At 48.2% G+C, this 20,616-nt stretch overlaps 5 protein-coding genes across 5 annotated transcripts; 2 read left to right on the top strand and 3 right to left on the bottom strand.

The window, feature by feature from the left end:
* Window positions 1-588: 588 nt before the first annotated feature.
* On the bottom strand, window positions 589-5,457 carry LACBIDRAFT_329272 (uncharacterized protein; the record flags this gene model as incomplete). Its single annotated transcript, XM_001883284.1, has 13 exons — window positions 589-630; window positions 707-967; window positions 1,024-1,251; window positions 1,654-1,713; window positions 1,766-1,921; window positions 2,090-2,240; window positions 2,305-2,656; window positions 2,786-3,283; window positions 3,333-4,683; window positions 4,737-4,913; window positions 4,973-5,011; window positions 5,060-5,149; window positions 5,197-5,457. 13 exons carry the CDS (start codon window positions 5,455-5,457, stop codon window positions 589-591), a joined length of 3,666 nt encoding a protein of 1,221 aa, XP_001883319.1.
* A 7,680-nt stretch (window positions 5,458-13,137) lies between these two features.
* LACBIDRAFT_294755 (uncharacterized protein) lies at window positions 13,138-13,697 on the bottom strand. The gene is made up of 4 exons (XM_001883283.1): window positions 13,589-13,697; window positions 13,408-13,528; window positions 13,190-13,311; window positions 13,138-13,161 (listed from the first exon to the last, which is right to left on the bottom strand). Exons 1-3 carry the CDS (start codon window positions 13,654-13,656, stop codon window positions 13,288-13,290), a joined length of 213 nt encoding a protein of 70 aa, XP_001883318.1. The 5' UTR covers window positions 13,657-13,697; the 3' UTR covers window positions 13,138-13,161; window positions 13,190-13,287.
* A 2,594-nt stretch (window positions 13,698-16,291) lies between these two features.
* On the top strand, window positions 16,292-17,917 carry LACBIDRAFT_294754 (uncharacterized protein; the record flags this gene model as incomplete). Its single annotated transcript, XM_001883371.1, has 9 exons — window positions 16,292-16,414; window positions 16,466-16,510; window positions 16,567-16,606; window positions 16,663-17,019; window positions 17,079-17,513; window positions 17,566-17,661; window positions 17,709-17,756; window positions 17,821-17,832; window positions 17,868-17,917. Exons 1-9 carry the CDS (start codon window positions 16,346-16,348, stop codon window positions 17,915-17,917), a joined length of 1,152 nt encoding a protein of 383 aa, XP_001883406.1. The 5' UTR covers window positions 16,292-16,345.
* Window positions 17,918-19,124: 1,207 nt separating this feature from the next.
* LACBIDRAFT_329267 (uncharacterized protein) lies at window positions 19,125-19,714 on the bottom strand (the record flags this gene model as incomplete). Its single annotated transcript, XM_001883282.1, has 2 exons — window positions 19,125-19,595; window positions 19,682-19,714. 2 exons carry the CDS (start codon window positions 19,712-19,714, stop codon window positions 19,125-19,127), a joined length of 504 nt encoding a protein of 167 aa, XP_001883317.1.
* A 34-nt stretch (window positions 19,715-19,748) lies between these two features.
* LACBIDRAFT_302332 (uncharacterized protein) lies at window positions 19,749-20,015 on the top strand (the record flags this gene model as incomplete). Its single annotated transcript, XM_001883370.1, has 1 exon — window positions 19,749-20,015. One exon carries the CDS (start codon window positions 19,749-19,751, stop codon window positions 20,013-20,015), a length of 267 nt encoding a protein of 88 aa, XP_001883405.1.
* Between the last annotated feature and the right edge of the window lie 601 nt (window positions 20,016-20,616).

Genomic DNA, 20,616 nt, shown 5'->3' with positions numbered 1-20,616 from the left:
TGTATGTGATTCTGTATGCCCCCCTCCCCTCCCCTTGTTTTGAATCTGATACCACCCCTTCTACTTAGTTTTATTTGTGTCAATGTGGACCATGGCACGGCGTGCTGATGAGCTCGCGCGGCGGATGCAACGGGGTGGGTTTAGGGTGTGCACAAACACCAACCCTTGTGTGTTGTAGATATATGTAGATATCTCATACCATATAATTTATGCAGTAGTTGTTGTCCCCAGTATGTCACGGAAAACGAATAAGCGTAGCAAGAAAAACCTTGTAAAAAATGTTCCTGTTTGCCTCAAGTTTTCCTTAGAAAAAAATTGACGTTGCTTATGTCAACCTAACTAGGCACACGGGGGCATTCTGAACCACCGCTTCCTTCAAACGCGCTGTCAAGTCTGTCAAGGCGCTGTCGCTGTTGACGGGTCTTCATCCTTTCATTTCCCATTGCAACGACGTCATTGTTTGTGACGGCTGTATGCTCCAAATTCTGTCAGCTTCCGGTCCGAGCATTTGCCGATTCCGAGGATCAATAGTACAGTTTATTTGCTGGCTTTACAACGATGTACAACGATGGAAAAACGGATGGGAACTCAAAGCGAAAAGAATGGGGGAAAAATGAAAGTAAAAGAAAACTTGGGAATACGAGACAAATAAGTTAAGTACAAATACAGCGCTCAAAGCGGGGGAGTTCAAGGGAACTCAACTCACTGTAGAGCAGGGACGATGGGGGAGCAGATCATCGCTCTGGATCCATTTCATCCAATAGCGTGAGCATCTCACGCATGCTAGGGCGGAGGTAATCAATGGAGTCCCAACAGCGATCCAGAGTATAGTATCCCAAAAGACATCCACGTTCTTGACTTGGACCAGGCAACATGCTCCCCTGGTAGGTTTGACTCCTCGAATGATATCCACAGTTACAGCATGGTCGTTTGTTCTGTGAGGATAGGGAAGCTGTCCAGTTGCTACCTGCATGCACACATGAGTCACATATGCAATCGGTTAAGGTAGAAGGCCAGACATACCTTAAGGCACACCGAAGCAAATGCGTACACATCACTAAACGTTGTAATGGGAGGAATTTGCCCATCGTCTTCCACCAGTGCCATAATAAGCTCTGGCGCCATCCACCTGGTTGACCCGGCAAAGAAAGATGTTCCCTTGCTGATGGTCTCGGACATTTCCTCGATGACCTTGGAGAGCCCAAAGTCGGTGATGATCGCATATCCACGCTCATCGACCAGAATGTTTCCCTGAGTTGGGGGTCAGCGGGGAGCGGGAAAGGACGAACAAAGGGGCCTGACTCCTTTCAAGTCCCCATGGACAATGGTAGGCCTGAATGTATGGAGATAGGCAATGGCAGAAGCCACCTGGGCGAGCTACAACAATAGTTAGGTGACGAAATTCGGTGGATAACATGGAATGCGTACAAGTCTTAATCGATTCACGCTCGGGAAATGCTCCAGATAGTTGCAAAGCGTCCCATGTTCGCACCAAGGCGAGACCATGCCAATGCTCTGTGAGAGATGTACTATCCCAAAAAGCTGGGACACGTTGCGATGACATAGACGGTGCCAAGCAATAACCTCCGATTGAAGTCGCTAACGAACCATCATGTCAGCTCCAAACATTCCAGCAAGAGAAGTATTACATACCTTGATGAGCTTCTCTCGAACATTTTGTACCATGACTTGACGCAGGACCTTGATGGCAACCTGAACGATGTCGTGAGCTGATCTTGCACCATAACACCACAAAGATACTTACCGGCCGTGGGCGTCTCTCAATCGGATCGTTCCAAGTACCTTTCCATACGTCAGAGAACGTTCCATGAGCGACAGCCGCATCTCCCTTCACAACTTCATCGGTAAGATCAGTCAAGATCACAGACCCTTTCACGACCAAAGTCTTGGTGACCGTCTCCTGCAAAAACTTTTGTCGACATCGTTACTTCAATCGGCTATAGTCCTGATGCTCTTGGATCCACCTGAACTCGTCGTACGATGATATGGAAAGTGCAACGGTCCGGAGGGAAGAGAAGTAGAGGAAGTGTGGGTAAGTTTGGAGGATCATGGTATTTCGGAGATGGACGTCTGACGCAGATTCCAAGCCAACGTCTATCCAGATCGTTGATCGGCCAGTCTGGCGATGGGTGGAGGTTGATGAACACTGTTCGTTTGCCGTGCCGAGAATGTAAAGAGCAAGAGTCGGGAAGACGGGGAAAAAGAGATCACAGCATTCCCTGATGAATACAACGACAACGTCAAATCTTCATCTGCACTTTGAGAGAAAGATGGTTAACTCACGGATCCTCGTCGAATCCCTCATCCAAACTACCGAAACAGCAATCTGCAAGAATGAACTCCTGGTCCTCGCAAGCAATGCCAACGCAGACCTCTGCTTCGCATAAGCGCCAGCAATACAGGTTCATTACGTCTTGAAAAGTATCCACAGACCACCCTATAGGCAACCGTTGGTCTGAACGCGACCGTATCACCCCATCTGCCCAAGAATGCTCCAAAAAGTCGATGAATCCACGCAAAATGAATCGCTTGCGGAGCTGGGCGATGAGGGTTCTATAAGCATTGAAGATTTGTCCGTCTTTGGGCTCCTCGTAGCCCGACTTCTCAAGGGTGACACATCTGGCGGTATGCTGCGCTGTTGCGGAAACGAAGAAAGACAAAGTATTTGCGCAAGGTCTCGACATCCCGTCGATTAAATGGTATGGATCTCTTGGTGTCTTCCTCGTTCCACACAGTTCGGTCCAGAGGATCGGTCACCACCGACCGAGCATCAGACTCAAGCTTCGTAAAGCTTTCCTCGGCTTCTTTGAAGATTTTCTGAGTCTCGACATCAAGAAAGCCGGACCGTCCTTCGCAAGGAGCCCCTCCTGCTGCTCAACTTGACCCTCCTTCCTAAGCTGATCCTCCTCAACCTGGCCCTCGCTCTCAACCTGACCTGCCTTCCCAAGATGACCCTCATTCTGGCTCTCGCTCACAGCCTCCTTTATTTTCTCCAATAACTCCGGCCCTGTCACAGCCGAATTTACATTGGCATCTGGGCTAGTAGTTGCATTTGCGTTTGTGTTTGCGAGGGGGAGGAGGTTTCCGGTAGGGCTCGCAGCCGCATTTGAGTTCGTTCTCCCATTCGCGTTCGCGTTCCCGTTGACATGTGCCTGAGAGTTCCTATTCGCATCCACGGTTTGTGAGGGGGAGGAGGTTTCCGGTAGGGCTCGCAGGCGCATTTGAGTTCGTGCTCCCATTCGCGTTCCCATTGACATTTGCCCTGGAATTCCTATTCGCATCCACGTTCCCATTCAAATTCAAATTCGCACCCCCACCCCCATTCCCGCTCGCACTACCCCTCACACCCACCCCCGCACCCCTCCCCAAATCCAAACTCGTCGTCTGGACAAGCACGATCCCCGTATCCGCACCCAAACTCTTCTTTCCCCCAACACCAACAACACTCCCGGCATTCGACCTAAACCCCACATCGCCCCCATCCCCCACACCGATGAACATAGCCAGTCTAGGCGGGGTAGGCGGGACGTTGGCGCGCGTTATGAGGCCGAAGGTGGTTCGGTGGGTGTTGCCTGCCCAGGCGAACTTTGACGGTGTTGCTTGGTGGTTGTAATTCTGATTCTGGAGTGGAGTGGAAGTGGGGTCGAGGGAGAGGGAAAGGGAGGTGGTGTCAACGAACAGAGGAAGGGAATATGGTAAAGGTGAAAGCGAAGAAGAAGCAGGGAGGGAGAGAGAAGCGACACGTTCCAAAATGGGTGGAGCGTCTGGATGTTCGCCTACGATTGACGCTGCTAGTTCTGCGAGTGCTGTGATGTGGGGTATGTCTGATGTTGGGCGAAGCTCTGAGTCGTCTGTGGTTGTTGTGTTTTCGTCAGACTCGGAAACGACTTGTCCGTCTTTTTCTGCCTGAAGCTGAAGCTGAAGAATGAGTTTTTCTCCAGTCTTCGATGAAGAAGAAAGGGAAGAGGAAGACGGAAGACCCGATGCGAGGTTGAGGTGTGGTAGGGCTTGTTGTAAAGGGAGTGTCATGGACCTACGATGGGTCGAAGGCGTACGTGCAACTGGAACGGGTAAAGCATCGTCTTTCTCAGTCTCGGAATCAGCTTGCTTCCCGTCGTCGTCTTGACAAGCGGAAGTTTCATAAGCACCTCCTCCCTCCAGATCCTCCTCCGAAATCACAGCAAGCGCCAAAGGAGGAGGAGGACCGATAACCACATCCTCCACAGACACACCGCTATGCACAGACCCAACGACCGAAATAGGCCGGTGCGGTAACGGTTTATTCCTATCCGTCGGGACCGCACTAGTGACGAATTTACTCAGATAATCAAGCGCAGTGAGTCTTCTCCAATCCTTGTTGCCTTTCGCGCTCGTGTTCCCGCGTTCTAGAGTTGAAGCCAAGGAGGCCTTGGAATCGCGCGATACGCGAGGGAGTAGCGAGTCCATTTTCTCCGTGTATGTACTGTTGGTGTAGGAGGATAAGGAGAGGGAGAGACGCCCGACTTTGGCTAGTGCTTCTAGGATGTCGATGGCTGTTATCCTGCGGACTTCTTTGTGCGTGGGTGTTGTTGGGTGTTCTTTTGAGGGGTGGGGTTGGTAGGGGAGTGTTGGAGTTGAGGAGAGGTCGAGGGAGGGGAGTTTGATGATGGATGTGTCCTCGAGCTGGGAGGGGAGTGTCAGTTAGTTGGTTGGGGGATGGGATGAAAGAGACGTACATCGAGCTCCAGATCAGAGTCTGTGGTCGTGTTTGCTGGGTCTTCCGGCTGTTGCCGCTGGTCCTGGTCCTGATGTTGAGACGAGGTCGAGGCAGTCTTATTGAAATATCCAGCCGTCAGCCTCCATTTAGCTTTCGCATTCGCTTTCGAGTGTGGATGCGATGCGATGCCCCCTTCCTAAATACGATCCAATGGCGGTGACGACACAATGGAACGGAAAAGGAAAGGATACACACCTCGTCCGCGTGCTCTGCCTTCTCCATGACCCCCATGTTCTGTAACGTACGCACAGCATAGCGCTTAGCGTTCCCGTAGTACTTTACCGTCAGCCGCTCGAATTCGTCCAGCTTATCGTCGATGTCGTCCCACCGCCGTGGGATGGCTGATTTCAGGCGGTGCGTTAGGTGCTGGGCCTACCAACATTGAGTAGAAAAACAAATGAAAAGCAAGCGGAACGTACGTTATGATTACCAACAGCAGCACCAGCAGAGGTAGACGACGTGGACAACTCCCCCTCAGAAGCAGCCACAGCAGCTGCAGATTTAAGATCAGCCTTGTCAAGACGTCGAGCAGCTTTGACGAGTTTGAAGAGGGACCGAAAGATCAAAGCCATAGCCGCGAAAATGATGAGCGCGATAAGGATGTATCCGACTATAGTTTGGTCCGATGCGTGTGGGTACGCGGACGCGCTAGCCGCCAAGGAAGAGTCGACGCCAGGCATACTAGAGAAAAGCGAGTGTAATTATAAAAGAGTGTGGGTGGGACTATTCAAGCCGACTCAAGGTAGGAGAACAAGGAACGATAGAGAACCGAAACTGCGTTCGAAGCAGGTTTTTATCATTTTGGAGAGATGCCAGCCACCAGGATTTCATTTCAGACTGTTGGAGGTAAAGATGAGCGGTGTTTGTTCATGTTACACTGCTACGACTACCACCACGATGAATTGGCTTTGTATGTAGCGCGCTGATGCTAAGATGTGAGATAACACGAAAATTCAATTTTAAATCTTGAATCAATTGAAAATCCGAATATTCGTGGGTTGGGGGAAAGCTTTGGAAAATTCTCATGCATGTGCCAACTTGGATCCAAAACGCGTCGCGCTGATCTCAAGAAATTAGCACAATTCAAATCTGATACTGGATAACTTCCCATAAGGTCTAGAAACCTAGACTATTCTCTAAATGTTTGATGGGCGGAGCTCAAAAATATATTCAGTCATTTTTCTAAACCATAAGCCAAGCAACACAAATCTGTACAATTCTTCTTTGGTGACTTGGATCTCATTTAAGATCTCTCTACTCAACCTCATTCCGTGCCCACTGCGCCTCCAGCCTCAATTGATACAGAATTCAGTGAGGAGAACTGACCAATAACATGAAGACAAGCTGTACTTACGTGCAATCGGATGCCTGGGTGTGTGGTTTGAAGGAGAGCTGCATACATCGTCAACATGATGAAAAAAACTGTCCTACAAAACCCGGTTCAAATGAAAAATGACTTGTCTGTCTTCTACTGTTGACTCCCTATTGTTTCTCGAGAAATACAAGAAAGATGTAGTGAATAGTTCTTCAGGAGACCAGCTACATAGGTTGGTGCATCTTGATAGATCTTGATGCCTTGCTTGATTTGGACGGGATGCTCAGGGATTGATTGTCGGACAATGAAAAAAGGGTTTATGCAAGCGATTTAGAACTAGAAGAGGGGGGGGGAGGCCTCGTCTAGATTAAAATCTAGAAGAGGGTGTTCGATGACAAGCGGAGTTCAACTTTGACAGATTGTGACCCATTTGGCAAACGGCACGGCGGCACGTCAGTTTAGAAAAATAATCTAGGTTTCTAAACCTTATGGGAAGTTATCCACTTGTTCAACGGATGCAAATGACATCTCAGGTGTGATAAGAAAACAAGTATATTTGAAAAAATGAATTGAGTCGAGAATTCCGAAAGCTTTGAGCGTGCCGGTGTGGATCCTGGTTTCCAAGCCCCATGTGAAGGGTCTGAGAAGACAACAAGACCATACCACCATGCGCAGCTCACCACGGTCGCGTTTCTTCGAAGACACGACACCCCAACTAGAGCAAGCTGATTTAAGGCAAGTACGGAAGAAATAAGATAAAAATAGATTGATAATCTCGGCCTGATCCCTGTCCATAAACAGAACAAGGTAATTAGCAATTTTATAACTTCCACTTCTTTCTGTATGCCGACATTGACTCTTCGATGATAGAAACTCGAGATGCGGAACCCGCGCTGGACATAAACAGAGGTAAGATTGACTCTATTTTTCTCCAATAATCCATAAACGCCCTTGATTTCCAACGCCCTTGTGCTGCGACCAAATCGGGTGCCACGCCCATGAGAAGAAGGTGTGTTGCACCACCAATGCGAAAGCCATGACCTGGCATATCAGGCAGTCCGGCAGCAATCCATACCTCGTTACAACGTGCCATAAACCAGCCTTTGGTCATGGGAGACCAGCCGCCATCAGCTGTTTCGAATGAAAACAACGGTGCGTGAGATGGTATGGATTTGCTACATGCAAGATGATGTTTCAGAGCTTTGATAGGACACGAAGGGTCGTCACGGGCCGTAATGGATATGGTTGCGCCCTCGCGAAGCGTTGTCTTGGTCCATGGTATCTGACAGGTACCGTATTCCGTGCTGTTTGGCAGCATATGAAAGGTTAACGAGGTCGAACGGGCGACATGTTTGATAGGGTCAAATAAATTCCTGCTCGGAATAACGAGCTCTCCGAGACGACAGCAACACCAGAAGGCGACACATGCGATAGCCCAGACTGCCGCGTCGAACGCATTGGAGAGGTCCAGGCCGTTACGCAACACATAAAGGTGTTCTATTGTAACAGGAGGACGCTTGGCCCGTTTGGATGATATAGGTACGAGTTTTTGTGCTCCTTTCTTTGCACGGGACAAGATGTCACCTCCATTCCACAGAGCACCATTGATAGTATGCCAGAAGTGAAGGCCTGCGAGCCAATTGTCAATTGTACTCGACGCTACCTTCCCGGCGTGAAAGGCGATGAATGAGGCAATCAATGACTCGGAAGCTGGCATACGGTCGACCTCCGAAATGTTTATACTGTCGCAATACTGCGTGAAGTGCAGCAGACCTGAAGCATAGCCGTCTCGAGTTGCTTGGTCGAGGGAAAAAGCCATGACTTCAAATAGGCGTGTAAAATGTGACTCGGGTAGCGCCTTCAACATATTCTCCCGAAAAATCTGTGTATGAGGTGAGGTCCATTTAAGGAGTCTTTCGCCTGCAACGACGTGAGGACGGAATATGGAAGGGGCTATCTCATTGCCCTTCCGAGGCTTCCTAGGTATCCGTATACGTGTTTGCGGTTGGGATAAAGATGAAGAGCAAATGTCCATGGAGGACGAAAATCGTGATAATTCTGAACGTACATCTACGTTTTTGAGATGGTCGGATAGAGTAGGAAGATCATGCATGATAAAAGTATTTGGAGATTGAGGATGGTATAGAATAGGGAATGGTTACTCGATGCTCGAGAGGCGGAAGGATGCCGCGAGATATAGGATCTGCTAAGTTAATGGAAGATTCTACGTATAAAAGAGAAATGGAAAGGTCACGTTGCTCGAGAGTGGCTTTTACACGCCGAATGCACGAGTTGGATTCTTGATTCCTTGACCATCCTTTCCGGAAGGCGCCAATGACTCCTTCATTGTCGCTACGAATCAGAACATCAAGGTGAGAAAAATGCATCTCGTTGAGAAGCGTGACAATGAGCTCAACAGCTACCGCTTCGAGCCATCCAATATCTCGTCCAGGAGCCTTCCATGATGGAAAGGTCCTCCACGCGTCCCATGAGTCATTAATTAGCAAACCGATACCCCAGTCTGTTGAGGCATCAACCCAAATGTTGAGATCAGAGGTAGGGGGACGCGGAGCAAGAAAGCGAATGATAGACGGCTTGGAAAGTTGAATTGACCACCATTTAAGGTCTGAAATAACGGAAGGAGGAGGAAATCTTGGAGCGAAGTCGCTGGTGAAGGTCGTGAGCCACCAAATGATATTGTTGAGATATGCTCTGCCACGCAAATAGACGAAGGTGATGTGTGATAGCGAGCCGTGCAGAGATTGTATGTCTTTTTTGAGGAATTGGCGTGATAAGGGGGAATCCTGCAAAACGAAGAGAACTTTAGCGAGATGCTTTTCACGTTTGATTTTAGTGAGATAGACAGTCTTCGCGACAAGGTTCCATTCAAAACCAACATAAGAAAAAATATCTCCAAATGGAGAACCCTTTGTTGTATGCCATGGAATCCCGAGTGGGGCAATCATGGCTTTGATGTAATCAAGATCATAGTCATAACGATAGACAGTGCCATCAGAAGTTCCAGAAAATAGGCCGGCCTTGTTCGCATAACGAAAAGCATTGAAATCGTCAACCCATTTGATAACAGGCCCAACGCGGAGACTATGCCAGATGTCAACCGTCGCATCTGCGACCTCTCCTTGTAAACCTGAAGCAGAGGCGAGGCCGAATGGTACATTGTGATCAATATAAAACAAACCCTTGAATTCAACGATCAAGTAACGTTTGGAAGCAGGGCTGACTGGAACCGTGCGGTACGCCCCTTCTACATCAAGGGTGCACGCCTGTGTTCCTGGAGGTGCTGTAGAGACCTACACGATTGACGTATAAGCCATGACTACCAGATGATCAAAAAACGTGAAAGAAACTTGGCCCTAAGTCATTCGTGTCCTTCAAGCAGCTAAGAGTTGTGAACTCCGCCGCGAAGGGCATCCGAACAAGGCTCAAATGAGAGAGAAGATATGTATGTGCGAGTGACATAAAAGAATAGAGAAATTGATAGGTATGATGTAGAACTTACAATTTTAGCACATTCAGATGCCGTTCCCCAACGCGTTGGGTACTCCTCCGAGTTTATGTCATCGTTGACTGAAAACCCCAAGTTTCCCCGATACGAGAGATTGCGACAGCACCGAAATTTGTCAGGCCCACCGGCTTCGCCAGGCTTAACAACGACTTGGATTGGTGATGAACGAAACAGACCGATTTTGGTTTCTAATTCTTTTTGAGTAAACGGACCCGAGAGGCGTCCAAGTTTGAGTTCATCAGCAATGTATTCTTGGATAATGTGATCGTGAGGCGTAGCAGATGCGAGATTGCCAGGAGTAAAAGACATGTTGAGATCGGCAATATTTCTGAGTGGAAAGCCGTGAGATAATTTGAAGCAAAGTTCAGGATACCAATTGAGAATTTGTGCTTTAGATAAGTAAGTGTGAAAAGCGTCCGTGCTATAAGGGGTTATGATTTTTGAGTAATCAGAGTCAGAGTCGTGAGGAGATGATTCGAGACGAAGGTTATCAGAGTATGGCAAGCGATCATTGATTATCAGGTCTGGACAGAATGTAAGATGATCAAGCAGATGATAAAGCGGTAGGGAGAGCAAATGAGCGGAAAGATGAGATGATAAAGCTGTAGAGTCTGGTTCAGATGCATTTGCGAGAACAGGCTCCATGATCGGAAGCACCACAGAAAGAGCAGATGTGATGATCCGAGTGGGACTTGGAGCAGATAGAGAGCCTGTTGAGATTGAAGGCGATACAAATGATAGCTCCGTCGCTTCGACGCACGAGCTTTCGGTTATCATATTTCGCAGTCGTCTGTTTACCAACCTGCGTGATCGACTCTTGGCATGTCGCGAAACGATGATCTCGTTGACAGATAAGGCAGATGGGGGTGGAAGCGCCAGAGGACCGAAAAGAACTGTTGCTAGAGTTTGTGGCGACATTCTCGGTACGACTTCCAGACTGACGAGACGAAGACTCTGCGTTGCGATGATGATAAGGCGTATAACGCGACTTGCCTTTCCAAGAGGAAGAAGACGAAGCGACGTTGTGAACCGATTCGGCATCCGAGACAGACCTCGCTGCCAGAATTTCCGCCTGTAGCCGTGTAGCACCTCAAGCTTAATGGCTTCGAAGCGGCGCCTGTAAGAATCCTCGTCGTGAGGGCTTGGTGTTAGATTATATTTCGTACGAATTTCAATGTCGAATTTGAGAATGGCGGGAAAGTTGCGTTTGAGGTTGTCCTGTTCAGCTAAAAATTCATGGTGCTTCTTCCACCGAATGGCCGAATCCTTGTCGCCATGGGTCTCGACGAAGCGGTGATATCGAGTCCATGCTTCGTGCCAATCCCCGATGTCCATGGAGTCTTCACCCTGGAAGAACTTGATGTCGATGATGTGCCGCTTCAAACTAGTGAGCCTATTGATAACCGTTTTCTGCGGGATAGAAGCCTCGCTTGTATGTAAAGTGTTTGTTGCGGAAGTGGTGAAAAGTGATAGAGGGATATGAGAACCGTTCTCGGCAAGAGAGATAATAAAAGGGTGAATGCCGTAGCCTGTATTGGAAGAAGAGGACGTCGAGGTGGTCTCGTTAGTGACAGAAAAAAGAAGTTTGGGAGCCGAGATGACATCAGGAAGGGGATTGTCTTTCAATGTGTTAGTGAGTGTGTCACGGACGAGTTTTTGTGAAGCAGGTGAAATAGCTTGTAGAGCCGCATATATCTGTGTCATCTTGGGGGCAGCTGGCCCAGAGGGAGGAGTTTTTGAGCGATTGAGGTCTTCCTCTGATGTAACACGAGTTTCGGCGGTGGAGTTGTCGGTAGTGACTGGGTCGATTACGACGCTGGACATGTCAGAAGGGACTTCTTTGTTAGTGGCACCAGCAGGGGGACGTGAAGTGTCAAGATCAGTCATTTTGAGTTTCAATGGATTAAAATGAAATCGGAAAAATTCCGCGAAGGTTAGAATTCGCGGGGGAAATGGGAATGAAAGCGAAGAAGACAGGAATTTTTATTGCTTCGCGAGGTACTTTATCCTCGCAGCGCACAGACCTCAGAAGGCTGTCAACATCACGGAACGTGATAAATCGGACATCTCCGCATTGCGCTTACAAAGCCCCTGCTTGAGTTGTTTCAAGCTCGCAAGCTCGCTCTCCAACTCGAGCCTCAAATCCCGATTTGGGGAGTGTGTTACTTTTCGTATACACTGTCTACACAGCACATTAAAACTTCATAGGGCTTGTTCGGGTCACGCAAGGGTCACGGCGCGCACGGCTGAATAGCTGTTACGCAAACATTACTATATTATTGAGTACGAGTGAAAGGTACATAGTCAGGCTTCTGACAGCGAATCAGATTTTGAGCTGGCGGATGATGACGAGGATTTGTTGGAGGATCAATAAGCACCGGCAGGTAGTAGATCTAGACTAGTAGTGAATGGCTAGTGTTTTTATCAGTGTTTCAAAATTTTATTGTCTTTTTGTGCGCACTTTTATGAGTCTCTTTTTCAACCTCTTTCACGGCCACTTCCAAAACCATTCGCCTGCTTTCGCCACTTTTGAAAGCTAAAACCACTTTTGAAAGAATATGGACTTGGCTTCCTAAAGCGGAACCACTTTCACGCTTTCACCGCTTTCAAAAGCGGTGAAAGCGGCTGAAAGCGATTTTGTGATTCTACTGATGCAGAGAGATTCACATTTGAAGTCGCGCTAACTTGACCTTGGCACACAGCACACAAACTTTAGCATTATTCTTGTTGCATTTAGAGACGTTGTGGAAGTGCAGATTGTTCCATTCGTGGCATCCTGTTTATCTTCATTTTTCACGACGCACCTCTTTTCTGAATTTCCTTCAGATTCTTGTTATTTCCCTACGTCACGCGTCACGACGAACCCTTTCAATAAGCCAAACTTTTTCAACGCGCGCTCGAACGTGTCGACCAGAGAATATCTTAGAGCATTCCGGCAACTTAGTACTGCAAATGCTACTGCGGGACCCTGGATCATGGTTGCTGGTGCCCTTGCCGAGGATGGGCGGAAGCAGTCAAGCAAAAACCGCTTTCGTTATGGATAGCAACCGCGGATACGCAAGAAGGCAGCCGAAGCAGGTATAACCGTACAAGAGGGACATGCGGATATGTTGCTTCGGCAACTCGTGGAAAAAAAATTGGACCTCGTCTGAAATCCTTTGTAAATTAGGTACTCGTACTTCGAATTTGCTTTGAATGACCTGCAGCGCGGTATGGTGCTAAAAAGCACAGTCATCCGTCATTTTCCTCAAAACAAGAACATTTCTCTTTGACTCGCTCTCCCGTGTTCCAGTGCCTGTGCTTCGCACACAGATGGCATGTTAGCCCATTAAATTCTGAAGGGTTCAAAATCAATTCAAAATTTAATCATTTCTCGAACAAGACATATCCAGAGTCGTACCCAGAAAATCATATCACAACAGCATTCACCGATTTGCCGAATCCCCATGAGGCATTCCCCTATCAGGTCCCCCCACAAACGCACGAGCACCTAGCCTGAGGCTGACCATCTATCGATCGAAAAACACAGCAACTAGTCATTGACATGTATTTCTTCTCTACCGGAGTTACTACGTAGTGGCTTTCGACATCTCATCGGCTTCTGACTGCACGCTGTTGCAGGTCGCTGACGTCAATACCGCCTTTCTTAGCGAGCCAGATCCTGATTTCTTAATAGCCCTCATCACCTGCATCTACAACAAACCGTGGGTCTTGAAGCAAGAGTCACGGCTGAAATTGAGTACTCACCATATCAATCATCCAGGACGAAAGAATTTGCGACTCAATCAAGCTTTCTGTGGGGACAGCGAATAGTTCCGGAGTCAGCCTATTTACAATCTTCTTCATCATGATTTTTTGCTGCATAGGGTGGAGTCTTCTCCAGGCAATTTCGATCTCTGTCTGATGCCGCCTGGATGTGGGTTGACGTTGATAGCTGAATATCTTTCACTAAAGAAATGTGACTACATACGTGTCATTCACCATTTCCAACACTGAATCCCTTGCAGCGATAATCATTTCTTCCGGGATGGGAGCCATGATGGAGAAATGTTGATGGGAGTTGAGAACAAAGGACAGGAACGACACTGAACACTTCGGACCCCGATTGTTTTGGGTTGTAGGCAAGTTGTAGGCGCACCGGATCATGGTAGCGTTGCCCTTGCCGAATGAAGCAAAAGCTTCTCACGACGACTATATCTCCATGACCGCTATCCTACGTGGCCTCGCCTGGCTGCGCGACTCAATTGCCAACCAAGCCGAGCGATTCTTCCTCAGAGTCCTCGCAGCGGGCCCGGTGCCCAGACATGTCGCTTTCGTTATGGATGGAAACCGCAGATACGCTAGAAGGCAGCAGAAGCAGGTACAAGAGGGGCATGCGGACGGGTATGTTGCTTTACGGCGGGTGAGTTTTCCCTGCTTTTCTTTTTGGGGAACCACGACTGACGAGAAGAGAACAGATGTTGGAGGTTTGTCTGGGTTGGAATGTTCAGTGCGTCAGCGCGTACGTGTTTTCAATTGAAAACTTCAAACGCTCCGAAGATGAAGTGGAGGCGTTAATGCAGCTAGCGGAAGAAAAGCTGCTGGAGCTTTGTGAACATGGGTGCGTTCCTCATTCTGCCTTCCTTCATTTCGGCGCTTCACAGCCTTCCGGCCACCTAACAGGGACATTCTTGATGAATACGGTGTCAGACTCAATGTTTTGGGTAGAACGAGTCTCCTGCCAGAGAAAGTCCAACTCGCAGTTCAAAAGGCGGAATATATAACTCGACGTAATACACGGTACATCTCACCCTCGCTCCACTCCACCAACCTGAACCATAATACACAGCGCTATCCTCAATCTCTGCATGTCATATACATCACGCGACGAAATAACAACCGCCGTTGAATCGTGTGTCCGAAACGCTGACCCTTCAAACCCGTGTGTTCATCTCTCTTTCACCCCTACTGTTTCTCCCTACTCATCGCGTATTTAACTCACTCAGGCAAATCACCGAAGAGGACATCGACGCTTAACTAATGACATCATTAGGCTGCAGTCCCCCACTCGACATCCTCGTAAGAACGAGCGGGGTCAAACGGCTGAGTGATTTCATACTGTGTCAGGTACGCTCGACTTTTTCCTCAATCAATCAGAATACCTGGCGATAGTGTCGTTAGTGTTGTGAAGATACTCAGATCCAGATCTCTTCAACTTTCTGGCCGGACCTCCTTGATTTTGTACCTATAATCCTCGACTTCCAACGGAAAGCGGGGGGAAGTCGGATATCTCTGAAATGAGGTAAATGGGATTAATGGTAACCGATCATTGTAGTTTGATTGACCATAGACAAGTTCCAGGTGCTTGTGCAACACAAAACAAAACAAAAAATTACGCTAGCTGCTTTTTTGAGTGAAAATGCTGCTCTTTGTGGAAGCACCATCTCACTGGTGCTGTGAAATCGAGGATGGCGCTGGATGGCGGTACGTATATGGCGCCCAGAGACCACCCACAACCAATGCTGGATCAGGTCTTAAGCTTCACAAAATGTGTACTCCCTTTACATGATTTTTGCGAGCGAAGCGAGCATTCCTTCACTAAAGCGCTGAAAGTCCGGACAAACAAGTACAAATTTTCCATTCGCAAAGGTCGAAACTTTTGGCGGGGAAAAAGAGTGTTTTATGGATATCTCATGCATTTCTGGAACTATTCAGATGAAACTTGGCAAGTATGTTCATGAAGTATACCTTTACGCACCTATCACAAAAAAAAATGCACATTGTCTTATGTATTGCATGTTAAATCAACCCTCAAACTTAGGTGGCATTTTCAACAATCTTCTGAAATGACATAAGAAGAGCTAGACTGTTTAAACGTTTGCATCAGAGTCATTTGCACATCTTGGATGTCTTATTATATGTTTTTTTTTAGTTGTTTCCCCCCTAGCATTCATTTTCAAAGTTGGGACAGAGTCGCGTTAATCCTCGTTAACGCGACTTTGGCCACCTCGACCCAGGCCTCCGCAGTGGGAACTGTCGTCACAGTCGTATTATTCAAAGGTCTAAAAAACTTGAGTGCAACAAACTAGTTGTGCGAAGCGAGCCTAACCCCCGCGGGACTCGCGGATCCATTTTATTGACGGCTACGCAGCTAGCCTCAACATTGGATGGACCGGAACTTTCATAAAATTAGTGTTTTTAGGAAAAATCTCTCAATTTTTTGTTTGTTCACAATAGCAACCTTCTCCTTTACAGATTCTGTATGGGTACCAGAGAACTGACTTACCTATTACACGAGGGGGGAGAATTAGCCGTGTTCAGCAATTGGGCAATTCAACGTTGATCAAATGCCGGTAAGCTTATATAATCCGACAAAACCCACGCAATCATCTTGTTGTACTTAGCCTTATTTGGCGCACACGACGACATGCACGCCAGAATGGGTAGAGAAATTTCGCGGACTTCAGGAGGGAAGACATTGAGAAAACATATTCCTATGTCTTCTCTAGAAAACCCCGTCCAGTCACATTTTACTCGAGTAGAAAGGGAAATTTTCGACAGATTCTACGTGAGGAAATTTTCTTCTTATCTGACGAGAGAAGATTCTCATATTTACATAATTGTAGACGTTTTCCCACACAACGCGCTTCTGTGTTCACCAGACCACAATCATGCTTGATAGACGCCCGCCTCACTTCCTGTTCCTTCCTCTTCGTGACGACGGGCAGTCTTCAGGGAAGGTCGAACCATGGGTGCTGCACCATCCACGCCTGCAACCCCTGCGACTACTCCAGTTGCAACGTCTCCAGTAGACGAAGTAAGTGTGGTCCAATATAGCGCAGCAGTCTAACAACTTGGGGGGCTACAGACTCGGACACCAGTGGAAGCGCCTGCAAAGGATGGTAAAGGAGGAGTGAGCACATTGTCGATTCAAGCCAGCGTTTCAGTCTCATCACTCGAGGGTTGTAGGCAGGTTCCGAGGTGCCCAACACCTTCAGACCTCGTTATCGTACGTCAAAGGGATTAACTCCATGACGTTACCTGCCCTCAACCATGTTTATATAGTTTACTATCGTCTCTATCAAGCAGATGGCGCAATTGAATCAAGAAGCCCCGCCTACCTCAACGACCATTTCCTCGGCCGTATCTTATCCAAAGCCGTCACACCTCCCCATACCGCCGCGTCTCTTAAGAATTACATATGCAAGATTGAAGGATTTTCGGGAGTGAACATATACTCATCGCTTACAAGCCCAACCGCCCTGAATGATGGCGCTCGCATTGCTATCATGAGCTATTCCGGACCGGGTTCGTACGAGAAAGAGCCCATGTTTTTACTCGTCATTAGTGCCGAGAGACGGACGTCCAGTGGCTTTCCGCAACCTTCGGTGACCCTCGAGAATCCGGCCAATTCGCAGTACAGTGAAGTGTCTTCTGTTGCCGTCCCGTGCTTTCTAGGCACTTATTACCCTTTGTTGCAGTCCACTATCGTTTCTATAATCAAGACGGCGAGACTCCTTCGAAAGCATGCTTTGACGAAGAAGATACAGCTTTAGGGCGCATCCTTGCACTGTCCATCGCGCCCCCTTTCAACGCTGCCTCATTGACACGCCGGCTTGTTAGAGCAGAAGGCATCAATAACAACAGCAAGTCATTGCAGCTGTTCGAGAATATAAGCAGTGACGAGCCCATGAACGATAGCGATGATATATCTATACTCAGCGATCGGTATCCAGGATACACCGTGGATGAACCGATGGCCTTCATTATTCGCGATTCAAGTTCCCTGATTCCCGAGTCACCAGAAGTACCGACTGTCCAGTATCCGGGGTACACAGCGGATGATGCAGAACCGATGGAGCCACCAAAAATACTAACTCGTTTCTTGTTTAGGTTCAAAGCTATTTCATCTTTTGGTGGGTCCCACACTGGTCGTATACATTGTACAATTTACGTCTATTTTCTCAGAATCCCCTCAAGATCATCCCACTTGGTTAAGGGTTGTCAAGGGCGAAAATTTGACCTCGGACGGCGTCGAGATTAAGATGGTCGATTTCAGGAAGGGTAAGCCGTCGCACAACGTTCAACTTAGTTTTTAATTCTGATCGAAGGGACATTCAACGGTTACATGATGAGAAACTCAGCTGGTGAAGAGGGATGTGAGTGTCTGTAAAATCCTCATCGTGCCAGCAGAATGTTGACAGGCTTTTCCTCTCCTTTCAGTCGTGTTGTACTGTGAGTATTTATCCGATTTATACCATATCATGAAGGTAATTTAGGGCGTTTCGACAGCCATAATCGTATATCTATATTGACTTGATGTGGCTTTTGTTCAACTTGAAGCGCCAAGAATCTTTGACGTCAAAGGGTGTTCAGGCAGAATCCGCTTGAGCCGCGAGCGCCGCTATCCAAAGGGCTAGTTATTTCGCCGACTACTCTTGAAGCGGGTCTGGAAGTCTGCCAATAATAAACCATGTTCTTAAGTGTACCATGTATCATGAACGTCTTCAAAACGTCAAAGCTTCACTAACTAACCCGGTATGCTACGGCAATCTATTGCCGGTGCTCTCTTCAATATAACGTCTTTTCTTCCTGACCATCATCACCACCATCTTCTGCTCCTTATTTTTCCTTCGTTCTTTCGTCCGCCTCCCCAGGCCTAATCGGAATGCTCTACGGCCGCTACGGTGCAGGTATGACAGGCACACGAAACTCTTGATGATTTGAAGTAAGGTCTCAGGCTGGGCTATCGCTTCACACCACCGGTCTTTGAAGTATGTTTCCTGTCTCTTGAATGCCGCTCCCTGACATTATTGCCCATCCCATTTAATATTTAGTTGCTGTATCCTTGCGCAATGGCGCGCTAATTTTTACAGGTGCCAATGATTTATTTCCATCACCTGTATGGGCGCCAAATGGGCGCATATACAGTTTGTCGGGTGCTCTGGCGCTTGGGACAGCTTTTAGTGGTTGGCGCATTTCCGAGCTGCAGCGTACTCCAACGCTTCATGTATAGCTCTGAAAATTCAACGAGGGATACCTCTTGCCATGCGTTATCTAGCAAAAGGTGAGCATCATCGTCTCGCTTGCCTCTTTTGCATGCACGCATTGTCAGTTGCATTAACCATGGTCAACCTTCAACGGCGCCGGCTGATAACTTACCTCAAGAACTTCCGTTGATGACAGACGACTTTTGCGCTCAAAAATATAGACAAGGATACAGATATCATGTAAATGATAACATTGGGGTAACACAGAAACAAAGACCTAATGCAATACGGATGTTGTGGACATTCGGGAATCGGATGGGATACAAAACAGAGGCGAATCGGATAAAAACGTGAGTGGGGCGTAATCAAGACGACGAGGACAGGAAGAGCAGTTACAAAAAGAAATTCAAGATACAGAGAAGACGAGAGACTTTGAAATCATTCCGGCGGGGTAGTTGCAGACGAGAGGTCAGGTCATGACTCATGAGACAACAGGACAGAAGCAATGACAGCGAGGTATTATTCAACTCGTCAGAATTACTGGCCTCCGTAATTCCAATGTGGCGTTAGTCCTTGATCATTGAAGTATTCTGGCAGAGGTGGACCACAGTATTGTGCTGGGTGTCCTGATCCTTGGACAAATTGTGCCGGAGATTGAGCGTAACCCGCCGGTCCTTGCGCATGGCTGTACGCCGATCCTTGAACAGGTTGTGGTGGAGCGTTATTAAATCCTGATGGTGTGTTAACATAGTAGTTAGGCGCCACAGGACCAGCATAGGCCCAAGCCTGAGACGGACTTGCGACTTGGAGCGTAGCATCATAGGCAGGGGGACGGACTCGATGATAAGGCCGCGAACCGGCAGGTCGAGTGAATGTAATACCCTCCCGCTCAGGACTGCCCCGGGAGGGCATATCTTCATAAGACTCGTACGGACCTCTTGGAACGGGAAGGTTGGGAAATTGGCGAGGCGGCGATTGCGAAGGGCTTCTGTTAGCTATTTCCGATTGCTGTGCCGTTCGTGAAAAAAGCATCATGAGGGGGCACTAGCAAATCAACGATCCTGATAACCCAGTGTATACGAAAAGTAACACACTCCCCAAATCGGGACAGCGACACATAGGGTCATAACGCGACACATAGGGTAAATTGCCGACACATTGATGTGTTCCTCCTTTCTAATGTGTCGATTTTACATGTGTTCGACACATCTGAATGTGTCGAATCTATGTCATCGTGTGCCTGCTCATCTGGCCAACTTCAGTTTCTTTTTTTTTATTACAAGTCCCCCTGTCCAAGTCCTTCTGTACCCAGGTAAATGGCAATATAATATGTATTCCTTATCTACGAGAAACACTTTACATGGGAAGGTAATAGTATATAGAAGTAGGAAGTATCAACGTAGGAGCACCACGTCTCCCCTTCAATAACGACCCCTTGCTAATCGATTGTTTTGGGCTCGTGTTCGGGTTGTGTTCGTACGTCGGGGCTGGTTGTGCACGCTGGCGTTAAGCTCAACACGTCGGTGTTGGTTCGTAGAGGGGGGCGTTGGGTCATGTTATGTCGGCATCACGAGGTTTTTCTGGTGATATGGGGTATGCGAGGAAGAGAGTGGGGGTGGAGGATGGGGGCAGGCTGGGGAATTGTCGATGGTGCGATTGGGTTTGCCAATCGTGGTCGTGGGCACCCGTGTCCGTTTGTCGAGGGTGGTGATGAGCCCCCGTGGCCCCGTGGACATTAGTGGGCGCTCGTCGTCGTCCGTCGATCGTGGGCCCTCGTGGCCATCCGTCGATCGTGGGCGTGGGCCGTACATAGAAGCTTGTCAATTGTGGTGGTGGGTCCTGGTACCCAATCGTCAGAGATCGTGGTGGGCCATCATCGGCGTTCCTCGATGGTGGTGCTGGGCGCGCGTGGATGTTGGTGGGCGCTCGTCTCCGTCCGTCGATGGTGGTGCTGGCGGGCCCTCGTGGCCGTTTGTCGATCCTGGTGGTGGGCCCCGTGGACGTTCGTTGGTGGTCGTCGCCGTCCTCA

The sequence above is a fragment of the Laccaria bicolor genome, genomic scaffold, assembly GCF_000143565.1.
Source record: "Laccaria bicolor S238N-H82 LACBIscaffold_20 genomic scaffold, whole genome shotgun sequence".
Classification (NCBI taxonomy): domain Eukaryota; kingdom Fungi; phylum Basidiomycota; class Agaricomycetes; order Agaricales; family Hydnangiaceae; genus Laccaria; species Laccaria bicolor.
This window is presented reverse-complemented; position numbering and strand designations above follow the sequence as displayed.